General features: G+C 38.9%; 2 protein-coding genes across 2 annotated transcripts; one reads left to right on the forward strand and one right to left on the reverse strand.

Annotated features, from left to right (window-relative positions):
• The first annotated feature begins 1,275 nt into the window (after positions 1 to 1,275).
• On the forward strand, positions 1,276 to 11,904 carry slc35e1 (solute carrier family 35 member E1). Its single transcript, XM_077534375.1, has 6 exons — positions 1,276 to 1,668; positions 3,375 to 3,445; positions 6,494 to 6,631; positions 6,773 to 6,898; positions 6,989 to 7,234; positions 9,032 to 11,904. Exons 1-6 carry the CDS (start codon positions 1,341 to 1,343, stop codon positions 9,263 to 9,265), a joined length of 1,143 nt encoding a protein of 380 aa, XP_077390501.1. The 5' UTR covers positions 1,276 to 1,340; the 3' UTR covers positions 9,266 to 11,904.
• Positions 11,905 to 12,244: 340 nt separating this feature from the next.
• LOC144027089 (prostaglandin E2 receptor EP4 subtype-like) lies at positions 12,245 to 17,531 on the reverse strand. The gene is made up of 3 exons (XM_077534374.1): positions 17,446 to 17,531; positions 14,678 to 15,798; positions 12,245 to 13,132 (listed from the first exon to the last, which is right to left on the reverse strand). The coding sequence occupies exons 2-3, from the start codon at positions 15,704 to 15,706 to the stop codon at positions 12,881 to 12,883; spliced, it is 1,281 nt and encodes a 426-aa protein (XP_077390500.1). The 5' UTR covers positions 15,707 to 15,798; positions 17,446 to 17,531; the 3' UTR covers positions 12,245 to 12,880.
• Between the last annotated feature and the right edge of the window lie 1,119 nt (positions 17,532 to 18,650).

An 18,650-nucleotide genomic window follows, 5' to 3' on the forward strand; every position in this document is an offset into this window, starting at 1 on the left:
TTAGGAATCCATGTAACTCCAAAGGGTTATATATACTTTTCCTTGCAACTAAGGTGTCCATAAAGTCTGGGTAAATCGTAAAAAATAATAATAAAAAAAAATCAACAACATACTTCTAAAAACATTTTCATTCCATTGTAATGTTGCTAAATAATATTTTCAACATGATTTCCATCATTTTCAATGCTTTGATGTGCAAAATTCAGGTGGACTCAACGGACTAGGTCTGCATTGTCGTCGATTTATTGCATTAATGTGGTTTAAATCGGTAATCTTCATCACATGCACCTGAATGTTGCACAGTGCATCAAATTATGCTTTGAAAATGATGGAAATCATGTTGAAAATATTATTTATCAACTTCACAGTTGATTTATGACTGGTCCCGGAACACTTTAGTAAACATGATTAGTATTTAAAACAAAACAATACAGAAAGCATGTTGGTAATCAATTTCATTTAGAGTTGAAACAGCTGTGGCATTTGTAGTAATGAATGCATGATTCAGTCTTTTTTTTTCTTCCACCCTTTATTGAGATTTGACTCATGAACGTTGGCAGAACATCAATGCAGCGCGAGAGAAATAAATAACCCATAAAAAAAATAAGAGACAAAGAAATACTTTCATTGTATAAGCACTTTTCTTATTATTTTTTTTATTTTTATTATTTGTTGTCAATTTAAAAGTATTAACATACAAATTCAATTCTGCAATATGAAAACATGTGGAAGGGATTTGGAAATTCTTATTTTGTGTAAAATTTCCCAGTGGATAAAGACTTGTCATCCTGTACATTTTTTAAAATTGACACAATTTAAAAGAAAACTTCAAAATCACAATGTCAACAACAATAATCAACAACCATCAATAACAAATTAAAACAAAATAATGCAGTCAACTCAACATTCAAACAAACTTTCAAGTCTATCTGGGGTCACATGAAAAGCTTCACTCAAATACATCATTGTACCTACGCTCAGATTTCTTATTTTTAACAATGGACAATACATTAGTATGTGATTTAAGCTCTATCAAAAACAAGGAGACGTGGAAAAGAATTACTAAATTTAGCCTTAATTGTGGATATGGAATTTACCCAAAAGCAATATATTTACCACATGGGTAAGCTAGCACAAAATTTTCATTTACAAAACCAGATGTTATATCTCTGAGCTCAATCATCATGTACGAAATTTGCAAACAATCCTTACGCACTTTACGTAAAGATTTCCCATCATGCTCCTGGATGATTTGACAATACCCGGATCTCCGCCTCCTCCACTTCCGCGGCGCAGCAACCACGCCGCCGGTGACGCGTTACTTGACTCCGCTGTGAAAGATGGCTGCGGTGGAGCGGGCTCAGGTCAGGGAAGGGTTCCGGATAGTTACTCTTTGCGTGTGCTGGTACACGGTCAGCTCGGGCGGCAACGTCATCAACAAGATCATCCTCAATGGATTCCCGTACCCGGTCACGGTGTCTCTCTTCCACATTTTTTCTATTGTTGTCTTCCTGCCGCCGTTGTTGCGGGCATGGGGAGTCCCCAAAACTGAACTGCCCAAGCGGTACTACTGGTGGACCATTCTGCCTTTAGCTTTCGGGAAATACTTCGCATCGGTGTCGGCTCACTTCAGCATATGGAAGGTTCCCGTTTCATACGCGCACACTGGTAAGTAGACAATCGGGGAAGTGCTTGTGTCTAGTACTGGCAACTCTGCGTGAATATCATCAGCTGATGTTAGCTCCTGTGGCTAACGGCGGGCTATATTTAACTAAAGTGTGGGCCTTCTAGTCGACCTGGTTGTTGTAGACAGATTTAGGAACTTTTTGATGACGAAAGTCTACACACATGCAGTCACGGAAGTCATAAATTAGCCATATATTGTCTCATTAGCAACCCGAGTACAAGTTGTGAAAATAGCGTAATCACCGTTGAGCTGAACATATGGTTGTGCTGTCATCCTTTTACCTTCCTAATAATTAGATCAATGAGTGTATTTCCGGTTCCATGCGAAATCACGTCACATTTTGTTGTAGCTAATCAGCTTGTGTGTTATGTACATGCATCACTGATATCTATCCACTATAGACTAGCCCCATGTGATTTTTAAGAAAAAAATAATATTTAAAGGGATACTTGACTCATTTAGCCATTTTCAGCAAGTTAATATTTAGTCTAGAATTAATTTGATAACTTCAATACCTTTAACTCATTCACTGCCAGTCATTATAGAAAATTTTTACATTTCCAATACTCACGTGATATTCCATTCAATAATTATATATAAACCGAATCTACCAAATAACAGAATAGACTCCCTACTTTTTGTCCCGTCCCGTTCTTTTATAATTGACAGCAGAAAAATGTAGGTTTGCCAAAATACAGCCATTTCTCCCATGGACTCTGAAACTGTGTTTATTTCCTATAAAATGGGGCAATGATGTCATCTACCGGTGGTTGGGCATCAGTAAAGTTGTTTCCAAGTTTGATATTTACAGTGGAGCATGCTCAGATTCGTCCCCATTTAGCACCGCTCTAAAAAATACAATTGACAAGTATACTTGTCAAAGGCAGTGAATGAGTTAAAAACACATTTTGCCACTGAAAATGAAATCACAGATGCTCAGGAAACGGGTCACGACCTATTTTCTGGGTTTGGTCATGTGACATTAGCAATCTGAGCCATAATTGGTCATTACCTTTTTCCCCGAGCACGTGTGATGTCATCTAGAGTCAATAACAATTGACAAAATGTGTTTTCAGAGGTCATTGTACATTAAAAATAATGAATTTATCACATTTATAGACATTTTATATTCTTACTGGTAAAAATTGCTAAGTTAAGTCCCTTTAAGACTTCTCGCAACAAAATAAAACAGATGCAGAAAAGATAACAGGTGTATCGTGTCGATGTGATTTAAAGGTATACTATACACTTTTAGCATTGTAATTCTAAGTTTGGTTATGTGCCATTCACAAGCTGAGCCGTGATTGGTCATTTGCCTGTACCTTGAGCAACTGTCATGTTATTTTCAATCGACAGCAACTGGTTGCCCATTAATGTGGATAAAATGTATAGATTTTGCTGCTTAATTCATATTCCACAATGTTAAGCAGAATTTTGTGTTTAGACTAGTGTTGCACTTGGGGCTAACTAGTACCCGCTGGCACTATTTTTAAAACACAACACACATTAATCAACAGAGTAAAAACATGGCACACTGTATTTTACACACTTTTAAAAAAAAATAATAAACCTGATATTGCTGATTAATTTGTTGCTTTATTGTGGCGACCCCCCACCACCACCCCCCATTTATTGTGCAGCCCTAATAGATATTCTATACAGTGACAACATTTTTCCTCTGTTGCAGTCAAAGCCACAATGCCAATATGGGTTGTACTTTTGTCAAGAATCATCATGAGGGAGAAGCAAACCACCAAGGTGAGTAGCCTGAGTGCAACCAACAAGGCTTGCTCTGTTTAACCTTGCGCTCTTTCCGCAATGGTGATGTGGCACAGTCTGCCACTCTACTGCAGCTCATATTACATCATAGTATAGTCATGAGAACATCAACTTTTTAAATGTCAGGTGAGGAGTTTTTAGGTCCTCTTCTGTCGTTACCAAAGCAACTCATGGGGTTAATTCTAAAACAACAAATTACTTTTGTTTTGATACTTGCTTGTATTTGAAGTTTGGCAAACCTGATTTAATGTCTGCCAAATTGCCTTTTAATGTGGGTGTGATTATCGGAACAAAACTACTCATTCATGTAATTAAAAAATCCTGGGGCGGATGTCGTAATGTTTTTAGTGGCTTTGTTGCTCATTATGCTTATTATTGCGTCTTACATCCGTGTGTCATGTTTACTTTGCACTCAAGTGTTCACAGACAGGGAATGTTGCAGAATATGACGTTAGTCCACAGGTCTTCGACTGGCGCAAGAATGAAAACTTGCAATAAATGAAATGACTAGCTGTCTAACAAATGTACTTAGTATTAAACAGCCTATATACCTGTTTTTTTTGTTTTGTTTTTTTAATTTTTTATAATAAATATACTAGGGGTGTTAAAAAAAAATCGATTCGGCGATATATCGCGATACTACATCGCGCGATTCTCGAATCGATTCAATAATCAGCAGAATCGATTTTTTTTTTTTTTTTTTTTTTTTAGGATTCACACCTTGAGCATGGAAGAATGTTATATGAACGGCACATTAAGCCTTAATATTTTTATTTTAATGCTGTTCAAATGTGAAACAGATTGCAAACTGTTTGTGTACAGTGGCTCACGGTTATAAGCCTCAAGTTTTAGATAAATATATTCATACAAATCTTACAGTGTACATGTACAAATTTACTGATAGTATTTTCTAAATTTGAATGGAAAAAAATCGCAACAATCGACTTATAAATTCGTATCGGGATTAATCGGTATCGAATCGTGACCATTCGTATCGGGATTAATCGGTATCGAATCGAATCGTGACCTGTGAATCGTGATACGAATCGAATCGTCAGGTACTAGGCAATTCACACCCCTAAAATATACCGTTCTTTAGTACAGTGTTTCCTCGTTATCTGCTGGGGTTAGGTTCCAAAACAGACCCACAATAAATGAAATCTGGGAAGTAGTTAACTTTATGTTTTACATTTATTATAAATGTTTTATGGCTCTAAAACCCCTCACCACACATTTGTACACTTTTCTCATTAAGGCATTTCCACTTTCTAGCATTTCTCTTTTGATTTAAACATTCTCAAAGGTTAAGCCTTCATACATTTGATAATTTAGGGAAGGTACACTACTGAAAAAAAATGCATGCAAAGTTGCACCAAAAAATCAGTGAAAAGTGAACTGCATTATAGCGAGGGAACACTGTATAGTCGTGTATAATTTAGTGCTGTGTAGGCATGGGCCGATGACCGTTTTGATGGTTTAAAAGTGAGCAGTTACACACGTAGGAGGAGGGAGAGAGGGAGTAAGATGAAAGTGACTGTACATATGCACAGACCTTTTTTGCTCTGTTGATTGTGCATTGTCCTTTAAAAAAAAAAAAAAAAAAAAAAAAAAAAAAACTTGTTGCCAGCAGGTACTAGTTAGCCTCAAGGACAATATGAGTAGCCCATGGGTCTGTTCTAAAAATAGCTCACCACGGTGGGACATTAAGAAGAATTAAAAAATAAATAAATAAATACATAATGGTAAAGTTTATTTATTTATTTATTTATACTTGACATGGCAAACATTTTTTATGTACCAAATGCTCTCAGTGGCCAAAATGCTCTTTTTATTTACCCAAATATCCATCCATCCATCCATCCATTTTCTTGACCGCTTATTCCTCACAAGGGTCGCGGGGGGTGCTGGCGCCTATCTCAGCTGGCTCTGGGCAGTAGGCGGGGGACACCCTGGACTGGTTGCCAGCCAATCGCAGGGCACACAGAGACAAACAACCATCCACGCACACAAGCACACCTAGGGACAATTTGGAACGCCCAATTAACCTGCCATGCATGTCTTTGGAATGTGGGAGGAGACCGGAGTACCCGGAGAAGACCCACGTGGGCACGGGGAGAACATGCAAACTCCACCCAGGAAGGCCGGAGCCTGGACTCGAACCGGAGTCCTCAGAACTGGGAGGCGCACGTGCTAACCACTCGACCCATCGTGCCGCTTTACCCAAATATTAAAAAAAAGAAAAAAAAGAATAATCATTACAATCTAGAGCTGTAATCTTTAAAGTGCGATACTGCGATATTTTTGCTCACAGTTATACTGTCAGAATCTAATATCGACACATGCCTCGTGCTTGTGTTTTGTTGACCAGAGAGTAAGAGTCCTGGCTTCTTGTAAATATTAATTATCTTTTCAATATGTCTAATGTGCTGCATCTAGTCGAATTAAGTAGAAAAATCTACTCGTTTTTTTTTAATCCATCTCGGGGTGGTGGGCATTCTTTACTTTATTGCCACCTGCTGGTGACTGAAACTGACATCAAAGTGTCTGTAGGCTCAGCTTGCCCAGAATGACTTATTTAGACTAGTGGGGCATATTATTGCAAAGAACATTTTTGACTTAACTTCCACTTTTAAATGGGATCATCAGCTTATTCAGATTAAAGAAACTTCAACTCTGGTGGCAGTGGTGGGGCAATTAGGATGGTGTTCCTTTGCTACTGTAGCAACGTAACCCGAATTTGCACGTAAACTGGAACGTTGTATTCTCACACAAACCTACATAAATTCAGTCTGAAGGTCACGACTACAGTAAATGATTTGTATGTTAAAAAACACTTCGAGGCCTTGAATAAAATGCAGTTAAAAGATATTACAACGGTAACTGAGCGTGCCTTCCTATGCCATTGGTAGCCCTGAACTTTGGGTTGGGTTATTATTCTAACTTGCTCAGTGATTTCCTTGTTCAAAATAGCTGAACTGTATTTTGTTGTCTACATATTGTACGATGTGCGTGCGGTCCACTTGGAAGGTGTACATATCTCTGATCCCCATCATTGGCGGAGTGCTGCTGGCAACGGTGACGGAGTTGTCCTTCGACGTCTCGGGCCTGATCAGCGCTCTGGCTGCCACGCTCTGCTTCTCTCTGCAGAATATCTTCTCCAAAAAGGTATGCACTGAAATTGTTGACACGTGTATAGATGAAGAACATGTTTTTTTTCCCAGAGATTTTCCACCAGACTGCTTCATATAAGACATGTCTAATTAGAAACAGACATATGAAGAAATGTCCTTTATGTTTCTTTTCCAGGTGTTACGTGACACCCGCATCCACCACCTGCGGCTTCTCAACATTTTAGGCTTCAATGCTGTGATATTCATGCTGCCCACCTGGGTGCTGGTTGACCTTTCCGTCTTTCTCGTCAATGATGATCTGGTGCGTACTTGCTCCTTTTCTTTTCTGCTGCTTTTGTCTGGATTGTCCGACCCCCGAATGACATCTGAACGTCACGTGCTGTCTTCGCAGTGGGACATGTCGGGATGGACCGGAACCGTCCTTCTGCTGCTCATCAGCGGCTTCTGCAACTTCGCTCAGAACGTCATCGCCTTCAGCGTGCTCAATCTGGTCAGCCCGCTCAGCTACGCGGTGGCCAATGCCACCAAGAGGATCATGGTCATCAGCATCTCCTTGTTTATGCTGCGCAATCCTGTCACGCTCACAAATGTGCTGGGCATGATGACGGCCATAGTTGGGGTCTTTCTATACAACAAGGTGAGTCATCTGACAGAGAGTAGCGTTTATGTATGCTACTTTTCTATCAATACCTCATTAATTCATTCACTCCCAGCAGCCATTTTCACTGAAGCAACCCCCTTCGCTCCCGGCTGTTTTACTGGATTTGGACTGATTTTGCAAGTCCCACAGAATATTTTGTTCTATTGCTATAAAAACATGGAACCTACCAAAAGAAAGATTAGATTATCTTCTTTCATCAAGAAAAAAAGTATATTTCTATCTGTTTCCGTTTTGCAGCAATTAGCATTAGATTATAGCTAAGTTTCATCATTATTCACAAATCTGTTTAAAACTGTGGGGAAAACAGCTTGTGCAATATGGCCCTCGTTGAGCTCTTAGTCTGCTGCCACCTGCTGGCCATTTTTGTAATTACTACTACTGCATCACCCGTTCTCAGCAGTTGAGAGTCTGCATCAAATCCTTCTATATGCTCTAGCATTAAAAAACAAACAAACGTATAAATATGTCTGTGGGACACAAAACATTTAAAATAGAATGTATTTATACGTTTTGGGGAGCAAATGAGTTGACTTCAAGAAACCTATTTGTAGGGCTGGGTTTCAAAAAATCAAATTGATATTGAATCGATTTTCTTCTTTTCAAGCCCGATATCGATTCATAAAACCATGAATCGATTATTTTAATATCTTTTTTTTTTCCCCATAAATTCTTAAAGATGCTTTGTGCCGTTTAAAAAGGTAATATTAAAGCTTTTTATATGTCATGTTTGCTCCACCAATGCCCAGATGAGTACAAAGAGCCCTGACTGTTTTACTTGTGTTTGACTGCACATACCAGCGTTTATCTTCCCTTTATAGTAGAGTGGTGGAGGGTGACATGAGCGTCCCCCATGAAGTAGCGGACATGAGGCATTGAGCTAGCATCAGCCTGTGGTGTTAGCTACCGTACAGCACTGCATGCATGAGCGGCTGACTTTCCACAGTTGGGATGCTGCAGTTACGCTTTTGGCCAGAGGTGGCAGTCGCGAGTAAAAAAAAAAAAAAAAAAAAAAAAAAAAAGTGACAAACTGCACAAAATGCAATTTTAAACGCGAAACTTTTTTTTTTTTTTTTAAATCTTAGTTTTCTTAAAATTTACTGTTCACGTGAATTTAAAAGTATTTTACATTTATGAAAGACCTGACTTATTGCACTTTTAGACAATTCAGATTTTTTTATTTATATTTAAAATTATTGAATTAGAATTATGAAAATATTTTGATCTCATCCTTGCTAAGTTCAATGTTTGTGTAACACTTAAGTGATTATAAAATGTTACATTTACTTTGGAATTTAATATTTGTGGAGTTTTTATCATGTCCTTGACACTTAAGAAGAATTGATGTTCTACAAGTAATCAAAATCAGATTGAAGTGATGTGAATGGAATCAGAATTTTTTTTTAAATTGAATCATACTCAGGCAAAATCAAATCGACTGAGGAAATTAAAATCGAGACCCAGCCCTACTTATTGGCTAAATTCAGTGTTTGTGATGGAAAATACCTGCACCATCTCATATGCTAGCTAGCTAGCTAGCATTTTGTGGCTGCAGGCTGTAATGTTGCAAGACTGTCAATGGTAAAACTTTGTTGTATTGGGGGTGGGACCTAATATGCATAATACAAGCCACTCCCAGTTTTGTGTTTTGATCTGAGCATCAAATTAAAATGACAAATTTTGCATTTTTAATATTTCTGTCCTCTGATTGTCAGTAGAAAATGTAAAGCAGCAAATGACAGTCATGTAATATCATCCCATCACTGTCCCCACCAGGCCAAGTATGACGCCAACCAAGAGAAGAAACTCCTGCCAAGCAGCAAGCAAGACCTGATATCCTTTGACAACGCGGTGTTCCAAAAGCATCAGGCCAACGGCTCCGTGCCTTTCTCCCATGATTCATCGCAGCAGCAGCAGCACGATTGGAACAATGTGCTGAGCGACCACTTTCAGTACAGTTGCCAAACCTACACGACAAACTCCAACAGCAACCACCAGTATGTGGTATAAAAAAAAAAGGGAGGCTGCACTTTCTCTGGCTCGCTCGCATAGACATTAGCGTGCGTGCGTGCGCAGCCGCCACCGCAGCCAGCAGCAGTCTGCTCCACACATGAGTCTGCGTTGCACACAGGAAGAGGGAGACGTCTTTGTCATGAAAGGGGCCAGTGGCGTGACCTCTCCCATGCTCCTCCATGTTTAAATTGTGCTGTTTTCCACTCTTACTTTGGTACGGACTCTTTGAGTGGCTGGGCACGCGACAACGCTCATATCAGATATTTTCAGACGCAAACACGTCATTAGTTTTTGAAGGGAGTGATGTCATTTCCAACCGGGACCTCACACACACACACACACACACGCACACACGCACACACAACGTCTGTCATGTTACTTTTAGTAACAAAACATAATGGAAAGCCTTAATATTTTTTATTTTAGGCATTTATTTTTCTGGTGTCTTGGAAAGGGGAAGAAAAAAATTGGAAGGACAACCTTCATGTTTCAAAACGATTGGAGCCAAATTAAAAAAATAAATAAACGGATGCGCATACAATATTAGCACATGAAGTTTAGCCCACTGCACATAAACACAAAGCAATCATATCCTATCAGCCTATTGATTAGAAGGAAGTGCAAGATAGTTCTGATCCGGAGAACGGTCAGTGACCACTTGTCTTTTGTCAAAATCCGCCAACTGATGGCATCAGCCATCATTAAACGTGTTTGGGGAAAAAAGGAATTTCGGTTTACAAAACTAAGCTTCTTTGTCCATCTATCTGAGGAAGGCCATCACTATTTTGGAAGTGAGGTCAAGTTAGGAAAAAGAATTGAGTCATTTTCATAATTATTCATCATCAGTGCTTCTCAGGCAGAGTGATATCCTCTCTCCTGTCAGGCAAAATGTCAGCCTGAACCAAAGTTGCTTTGTCATATTACTTTTTTTTTTTTTTTTTTTTTTTTTAACAGTCTCTAGTTTGCACATATTGAAAGAAAAAAAAAATGTTACGCCGAGTGGTCAAAGGTGAAACATCCGTCGTTAATAGTCACTGGATCGATCTGAGAAGTAAGCTGAGGTTTGGTTTGTGCAATAAAAAATGGAATTGCTGATGGAGATGGATGAGCTTATGCTCAAATGCAGTGTCATGAAAAATCGTGATGCATCATCGTGTATTTATTTGAAATTGAGCTTTTCAATGCAGCAATATCAAGTGCGCTCCAAGTTTTTCTACTGTATTTTCTAATGCAAATGTCTCGACAGTTGACGTGAATTTATTTCTGCTGTTCCTTTTATTCCGCGTGTACATCTGTTTGTGACATCTTGAGGGAAACTCGCATTACTCCAAGGAGGTCAAACGTTTAATGGTGGTGTTCCGTTTATTTCAAGTTGATCAAATATGATTGGCTGTAGTTCCCACTCTGTTCTCGTATGTTTACTGCAACCTGCTGCAGTCTAGGATTGAAGTATTTGAAAAACCTTTAACAATTAGATATATTTATAATATCTCTCTTTGTGTTTGTAGTTTGCCTCCTGATTTCTTCACAAAATGTGGGGATCTGCTTTTCTCCATTTAAAGGGGAAGTCAAGCTGAAAAAAAAAAAATCTTTACAATAACGTGTCCTATGCAGTCCCACAATTGTGATTAATATTGAATTTGTGGAAAACAAATTAATCAGCAAAATCCACCCCTTTTTATCCATCTCAGGGTGGCCATTTTGGCCATGAAAATGGTGTCACAGTTGCGCAACAGATAACGATCTATCATGGCTCACCTGTTTCCTGAAGCTGAGCCTTGATTGATTGTTACCCGAGAAACTGTGATACCATTTTCAGTTGACAGCAATTAGGCAAAATGGCTGGCACATGAGATTGATAAAAAAAATAAAATAAATAAAAAAAACAACAAAAAAAACGGGTTGGTTTTGCTGCTTTACTAATATTCCACAAACACAGTGTTAATCAAAATGCTGTGTTTAGACTAGCCATAAATGGCTTGATTATCATATTTAGTCATTGCTGAGCATCGAGCTTATCAAGTTGGGCATTAATTCTGGCCCATTCCATATGTGGGCTCTCTGGCATGAATTATCCAAACATTATTAAAAACTAGCAATTTTCCAGCTGAAATGAGCTCTTGATAAACAGAAAACTAAACAAACCTGTACTGCTTCTTGCAATTAAGCAACTTGGAGCTTAAGAATTTTAATGTGAAGATCCAAAATTACCTGGAGCAGAGCCAACCTGAGCAGCATGTTGGAATGTCACATCTGCTAAATTGTTTGTTTTTGACTCATATTTAGGGCCAAGGCCTCGCCTTGTCCTTAATATTCATCCAATAATTTTGTGATTATGTGCCAGCATCAAGTTTGATTCCAGCAGACGCTTATCAAGAGCTTCATGGACGCTATCAGCTCATTTTCATAGAACAAACGGTTGCTCACTGGGATGTACAGTTGTCAATAAGGGGGTGGCTTCTTTGTAAAACTTGTATGATTATTTTGTGTGAGTTTTTACTCAGCCAATGTTTATATTTTTATTTATGGTTATCATGGTACAAAATGTTTTACAGCGGTGCAGCTATGAGCAGTTGTCTCTGCTTGTGATTAAAAATGCTATTTTTAAATGTTCAAAAATAAATAAATAGATAGAATACTGTACTGTACCAAATGTCTTTCCTCGCATAAATGCATTTTCAGTGTTGGGTGGCAGCACATGACATCAATCCACAGCGATAAAATAATTGACTGTGCTCAATATATAAATAAAAATGAACGATTCCAAATAAGGAATGCATAACTTTAATTTGAAGTCGTTCATGACTTTTGTACTTGCATAAGTCACTGATGAAGTCAGCGGCTTGTTAAATAATATTGAGAAACTGCTGGTGCCCTTATCAAGTTTGAGAAGCAAAACAAGCCTTCCCCTATAGAAAAACAGACTGCACTCACTCCAGTTTAAAATATTGTAAAATGCAGATGAAACAACAGAAGTGTTGCTACTTTTTAATAGGTACATTGAACAAATAACACATTAGATGTATTGTTTTAAATAAATAAAGCACATGATCTTGTTGAAGAATGTCCATGGAGAATGTTTATTTTATGCTAATCATGATGAACCAAGGACTTGTCCTCAGACATCCAACTTGACGGATTCTCAACAACTCACGACAATGCTGAGTGACAGTATATGGTACAAATATTAAATTAGACCTTTTTACTGTAAGCATGTATGTCATAGGATTTTCAAAAATCCAAGATGTTTTTTTTTTTGTTGCATGCAGTTTCAATTTTCTCTCTGTGCTTGTGTGGGTTTTCTGCGTACTCCAGCTTACTTCGACAATCCAAAACGTGGATGGCGGTACACTGAAGAATGGTCGTCTCTCTCTTTGTGTCCGTTCTGTGATTTACAGGTGATCAGTCCAGCGTGTAGTCCTCACACTTCAGTCAACTAGGATAGCAGCTCCCTTCTGACCTTGAGCGGTCAAGAAATTGGATGGAGTAATTTCTATGAAGCCCTTTCCAAAAGTGCCAAGTAGCAAAAGTGTCTGTGCGCCGCATTCAAGCTTTCAGTCTCTGGATGAAAGAACTACCACATGCATGTGTGGTATTAAGACAGTAGAAGCTTCAGGAAGTCCTGATACTAGTTTCCATCATCTTGGTACGTTCACAATAAAACAGACGACCTTGCGTGGGTAGGCTGCTACTGCCGCGAGTTTGACATTGTCTGGACAGACGTAGTATTCGTTGAAACAGAGACCTCCTGAGGAGGATGTAGATCCAAGGGTCTAGAATCGGGTTAACGGATGCAATCCGGATGGCTGCCAGGTCGGCTTCGGAGTCATCTTTTAGCATGAGACGGTTGGCGAACACACGGACCTGAAAAAAAAAAAAAAAAGTTGCTGCAATCGCACTGTGTAGTTGCTTGTATAGCTTGGCTGCTTATTTCCATGAATCAATTAAACTTAAGCTATTTATTAACTTTAATGACGTGCTACAAGATTTGACATTTCTACTTAGACTACTATTGCACTAAAGCTTTAGTGACACTCATTGGGTGGTAGTCATTAGTTCTCAGTGGCTTATAATCAAAATAAGCGAAGTGCACATTGAGTTTGCGCATGCGCGAGGGAAAAAGCGAGGCTAACAACTACCCTATCGATTTGAATGGCGGCGATTAGAGTGGTGACAATCTTTGCGTAACTGTACACTTTAAAGCTTGCAAGTCAACTTCCCCAATGTCAGTAAACCACATGCTATGAATGTTCATAAAAAAATAAAAATAAAAAAAAAACAGCAACTTTCCAGCGGTTGAAACGTTTCTATGTGCCGATTCCATTGGATACAATTCATTTTCAATGACCGTTTGGTAGTTTCGCCTACCCACAATGCACTACGCCGCTACCCATAATGCACCTTGAATTCGAGATGCGCACTTCGCTTATTCTAATCCCACTGTCATGATTTGTGTTTTTGTCTGTAGTTTGGTTTCATGTTATTCTCGTTTTCCTTGCGGTTTGGTCCATGTCTATTTCGTTAGTGTTTTGTGTCCACCTGTTCTCGTTAGCCCCGTTCCTTTGTGTCTACCAATCAGCTCTCTCACACACCAGGTGTTCCTCATTATCTGCAGGTTAGTTTGCTTGCAATTATGCTGCATTCGAGGAAAGTCGGATTTATCTCACTTGGATTGTCTGAGTTATTATCTCAAAGCCTTCAAAGTAGCCGTAAACAACAAATGGCTGATTAGGATTATTGTTGTTGTGGTTTACACAGCCAGTCCAAATAAAGTTGTGTTACGTGAAGTTACTTAGTATTTGAAGTAGGCTAACTATAGATTCATGCTATAGTAGGCCGATAGCGTAAGTAACGAGATAAATATGTTTACAATCGTGTACATTATGTTTTACTATTCACTGTGTGAAGGTGTCAGCATTCTCGAGTGACGTCAGACTCAGGATCTCCGAGTTCAAAGGGGCATTCCAGTGTACATCTCCTGGTATGAGGTCAGAAAAGACTAACCTTCCACCTTCCTCGAATATAGGGAAAGACCGATTATTGGCTGAGCCGATTATAGACGCCAATATAGTATTTTGATGAATAGCCGATCAGGTATGTTAATCTGCAACTCATAATAAATCGATTTAAAACTGTGTTAAGGGACTATTAGTTTACATTTTCACTTATAAAAGATGATGGAAACACTGCAGTTTGCACCTTCTATTTTCGTTTGAAATCATAAGATATTAAATTAATTAATTTATATAATTAATATATATAATATATATATATTTTTTTATATATATATATATATTTTTTTTTTAAAGTTAACTTTAAAAAATATATATATATTTTGATGCCAAAAGTGAGCGAGCCTGCTTTTTTCAAGTATGGCATTCCGGTAAAGACTGATTCCCCACCACTTACCACGAGTGGAGCCGAGCAGGCCACAACGACGAGCGACGTCATCACCAGCACGGTCATGATCTGGATCTCGGCGGCGGAGGAGAGCGCCCTCCACCTGTCCCGTATGCTGCTCCGGCCGCTCTCGGCCCTCCTGCGCACGCTCCTCCGACGCATGAGCAGCAGCGCGCCGCACACGGCCACATTGAGCGCGGCGGTGCCCACGATGAGCAGCACGCTCACCGCGCCGTACAGGACCGTGTAGACCGCGGCCACGGGCTCGGGAGTCCTCAGGTCGATGAAGCACCACGTTTTGGAGCGTTGCAGCGTGCTCTCCACCATGCCCATCGCCGGGAGGCAGCAGAAAAGGACGTTGGTGGCGTACATGACCGTCAGAAAGGTTTGGGCAAAGCGGCGGTCCACCCCCCAACGCTGGTACAAGTAAGGGCAGCAAATTGCCAGGTAGCGCTCCGCAGCCATGGCGCAAATGATGCTCAGACCAGTCAAGCCGAAAAAGAGCAGCAGAAAGGACTGGAAGTCACACAGGGACCTGCCTTGGAGCACCTGCCGGTCCAAGTAGTTGGCGATGGTCAGCGGGCTGGCCAGACATGTGCCCAGCAGGTCCGTCACCGCCAGGCCGCACACCAGAGTGTAGAAAGCGGAACTTTTTCTCTCCTGTCTCGACATCGAGAGAACCACGATTGCGATGATATTCCCAATGGCGCCGCCGGCGAACATTAAAATCGGTAAAGCCATTCCTTCTTTCCATTCGTGAGCCGGCAAAGTCTCGTTTGTGGAGACAGAACCGTGCGTAAAGTTGGGACTCCTCGTGAGCGAATGCAACAACAAGCTCGCGTTTGAGAGCAACATGTCTTTTGGGGCCAATTGTGGATTTGGGAGCGCAATTAGTGCCTGTGCTCTTTTTAATGGTTCCAGACAGAAACGCACATGTTGCTGCGTCTTTACGCGAATGGGACTGTTGTTGGTTTGGCAAAGCGACCTCCCACTCAGCATTCTGAGTGGACGAGAAAATCGCCCCGATTTCCGGTTCATTTTGTCAGCCGTCAGATGACGTCACCCCGCCTCTGCATCGTGGTGTTTGTTGGCAGCCTGTCAGGGGGACTGTGCTGGGTAGACTTCTCTCACTAGGTGGGGAAACAAAGACATCAATTAGCTTTGTATGAAAGTCTGCAAGTCTTTTGGAGACATTCACATTCGTCCTCCCTCAAGTGTTTCTTTGTTACTTAAAAGAAAAAAATAATTGAAAACAGTCTCAGCCTAATGGTCATCTGTAAAAAGTTATAAACGTTACACATTTGGAACATTAGAAAATACAGTTTGAGTGGAATCTCATTTATTTTCCAGAGAAAACAATAGAAACTCAAAATAAATATAGGCTAAAATAGGCTAATGTGTTATATGTAAAATTTTGAAACAAAAAAAAAAAATATATATATATATATACACACATACACATTAGTGCTGTCAAACGATTACAATTTTTAATCTGATTAATCACACTTTTAAATTTTGATTAATCACGATTAATCAGCTAAATTACTGGCGTATTTGCGTAATATAAAATAAATAAAAAATACTGTAATATTTTGACATTAACGCATTTTATTATCTGAATGTCATTTGCAAACATTGATTAAATGCATGTACGCAATTGCATGCATGCGTGTATTGCTCAAAACGTAACAGCATCATAACAATTGGGTGCAATTCAGCAATTAATTAAACGCAAATTACTTTTGTTTTATCTAAAGTCCTGTTGGGGTGTTTTTGAAAGCGAAATTTACCACCGAGCACACCAACTGGAGTCACCCCGCTCATTTTGGAACAACAGGCATAGGAAATGCCGTGCATTGACCGAATCACTGACCTGTGCAGCCTTCAATGTAACCATCCGCGGTTACGTTCAAGGCTCAAGTGCGGTCCAAATATATAGTGCGAGTATATATAGTTAACTTTTTTCTGTGATTAATTAATCTATTAATGCTTTAACTTTGACAGCCCTAATATATTTATTTATTTATTTTATTTTATTTTATTTTATTTTATTTTATTTTATTTTATTTTATTTTATTTTATTTTATTTTATTTTATTTTATTTTATTTTATTTTATTTTATTTTATTTTAATCAGTTTGACTTCTGTTGCAGGCCAAATTGGCCGGTTTCATTATTTACAAAATAAGTTAACCACTGTAAAATCTAAAACCAATAAAGTTTTGGTAACATGCGATGACGTCCAAGGAAGCTGGAGTTATTGCTATGAATGTGAGTCTGTGAATATTCTGCCCTGAACATTTTTTGAAAAAACATCAAACCGCAAGTTGGATCCATTGATGCATGAGGATGAGGGGCTTGAGCAAAATATCAGCTTTAAGATCATGCAGGGCCACATTTAATGACATAACTCTTAGTGCAAAGAAAATTAGCTTGTTCAGCTTGCCAAGAGTGCTATGCTAAGGTTCAAAATCACAGCTTTGTTCCTTTTTTCTAGCTTCAAAAATCTAAACCTGAACACCAGAACAATTACCAAAAACATAATTACATAAGAAGTTTTATGACAAGGAGATGATGCTTATTTTGTTTGTATGCAGCACAGTAATACAATTAAGATGACTGTAAATGGTTCAGAGGATCAGGGCCACTTCAGCTAAATGAGCCTACTGCGACTTTGTAGCCATCACACATTTGTACAGTATGACGTGTTTACAGTGAGGACCATCGCTGAGGGTCTCTGTCTGCAGCCGGCCTTAAAAGACCACATCAAACACTTACCCGAGACGTAAACTTCACCTTCTCAATGCTCCAGACACGAGTGAGCTGGCAGCCTCCCTAAGGACAACACAGCACTTAAGTGATGCCAAAGCCTGGAAACTCCACTAGTGCCTGGAATGTCCCGGAGCAAAACACTGATTCATGGCATGAACAAGCTCTCTCGTTCTGCTTTATAGTTCTCTTCAGTGTTATAAAGGCAGTCTTTAATAGGTAATTGTCTTTTATCTGTCAATGATCCCGCTGGCAGAATATGTAGAATAGTTTAGTGAACTATATCACAAATGCTTCTTTATACTTTTGTTTTTTAAGTGCAGTGTAAAAAAGTAAATTTCCTTAACAACTGTTCAACCTTCCTTTTTCTTAGTTACAGAAATACAGACATAAATATTTCTAAATAAACCCTGAAACTCAAAAACAAAACAAAAACGAAGGCCATTATTGCAGTAATAATAGTTAGCTTGATGAACGTTATGAATGTTTAGTCGATGTCATGCTCTAAATGTTATTGTGGAGAAGTAGAGTTGACAAGTTGGCTAGTAAACTTATCCAACCATTAGTTGCTACACCACCTAAAATATATCTAATTATTTCATTGTCAGATTTAATTTTTGTTTTGTTCAAAAGCTTCAACCCTAACAAAAGCTAATGTTAAAAATCCTCTTGACCAGACTTTATAAAGGTTTAGTCATTAAGCTTTTTCATAAATTAAATAGATTACACAGCTGCTATTAATAACACTTTAAACATGCTAACAAAGCACTGAATTGCATGTGACAACAATAGCATTAACGGAAATTATTATTACATGTTTATTTTTATTTATTTTTATTTTTGAAAAGGGACAGTGCAATTTTACAAAACACATGATGAAACATCATTTAAAAAAAAATCCAGAATGATCCAAAATGCTATTTTTCATCTGTAGTCCTCTGGCTATGATATAAAAGATTCACAATATGTGACAAATACGCAACATATTTGTTGCGGAATCAGGTCAGCAGCGGAACTGCAAACCAGCTGCGTCACACATGTTTGACATCAAATTTCAGATGCCTTTCTGCCAAACACTTAAAAATTGTTACAAACAAGTTTGGTATACTTGAGGTTTGTGGTGAAGGGAAAAAAAACTCAGCTCAGTCTGGGAAGTGAGTCAAAATGATGGGAGAATCCCAAGGCAACTTTGAGGGAGCTGGCGTTACACAAGT

The sequence above is a fragment of the Festucalex cinctus genome, chromosome 10 (genome assembly GCF_051991245.1).
Source record: "Festucalex cinctus isolate MCC-2025b chromosome 10, RoL_Fcin_1.0, whole genome shotgun sequence".
NCBI lineage: Eukaryota > Metazoa > Chordata > Actinopteri > Syngnathiformes > Syngnathidae > Festucalex > Festucalex cinctus.

Bases quoted from the DNA above. Each gene is read 5' to 3' on its own strand.
- slc35e1 (XM_077534375.1), top strand. From the start codon at position 1,341: ATGGCTGCGGTGGAGCGGGCTCAGGTCAGGGAAGGGTTCCGGATAGTT. The intron at 1,669-3,374 runs GTAAGTAGACAA...CCTCTGTTGCAG, and splicing joins CGTTTCATACGCGCACACTG to TCAAAGCCACAATGCCAATA. The intron at 6,632-6,772 runs GTATGCACTGAA...TTTCTTTTCCAG, and splicing joins AGAATATCTTCTCCAAAAAG to GTGTTACGTGACACCCGCAT.
- LOC144027089 (XM_077534374.1), bottom strand. From the start codon at position 15,706: ATGAACCGGAAATCGGGGCGATTTTCTCGTCCACTCAGAATGCTGAGT. The intron at 13,133-14,677 runs GTAAGTGGTGGG...TTTTTTTTTCAG, and splicing joins CCTGCTCGGCTCCACTCGTG to GTCCGTGTGTTCGCCAACCG.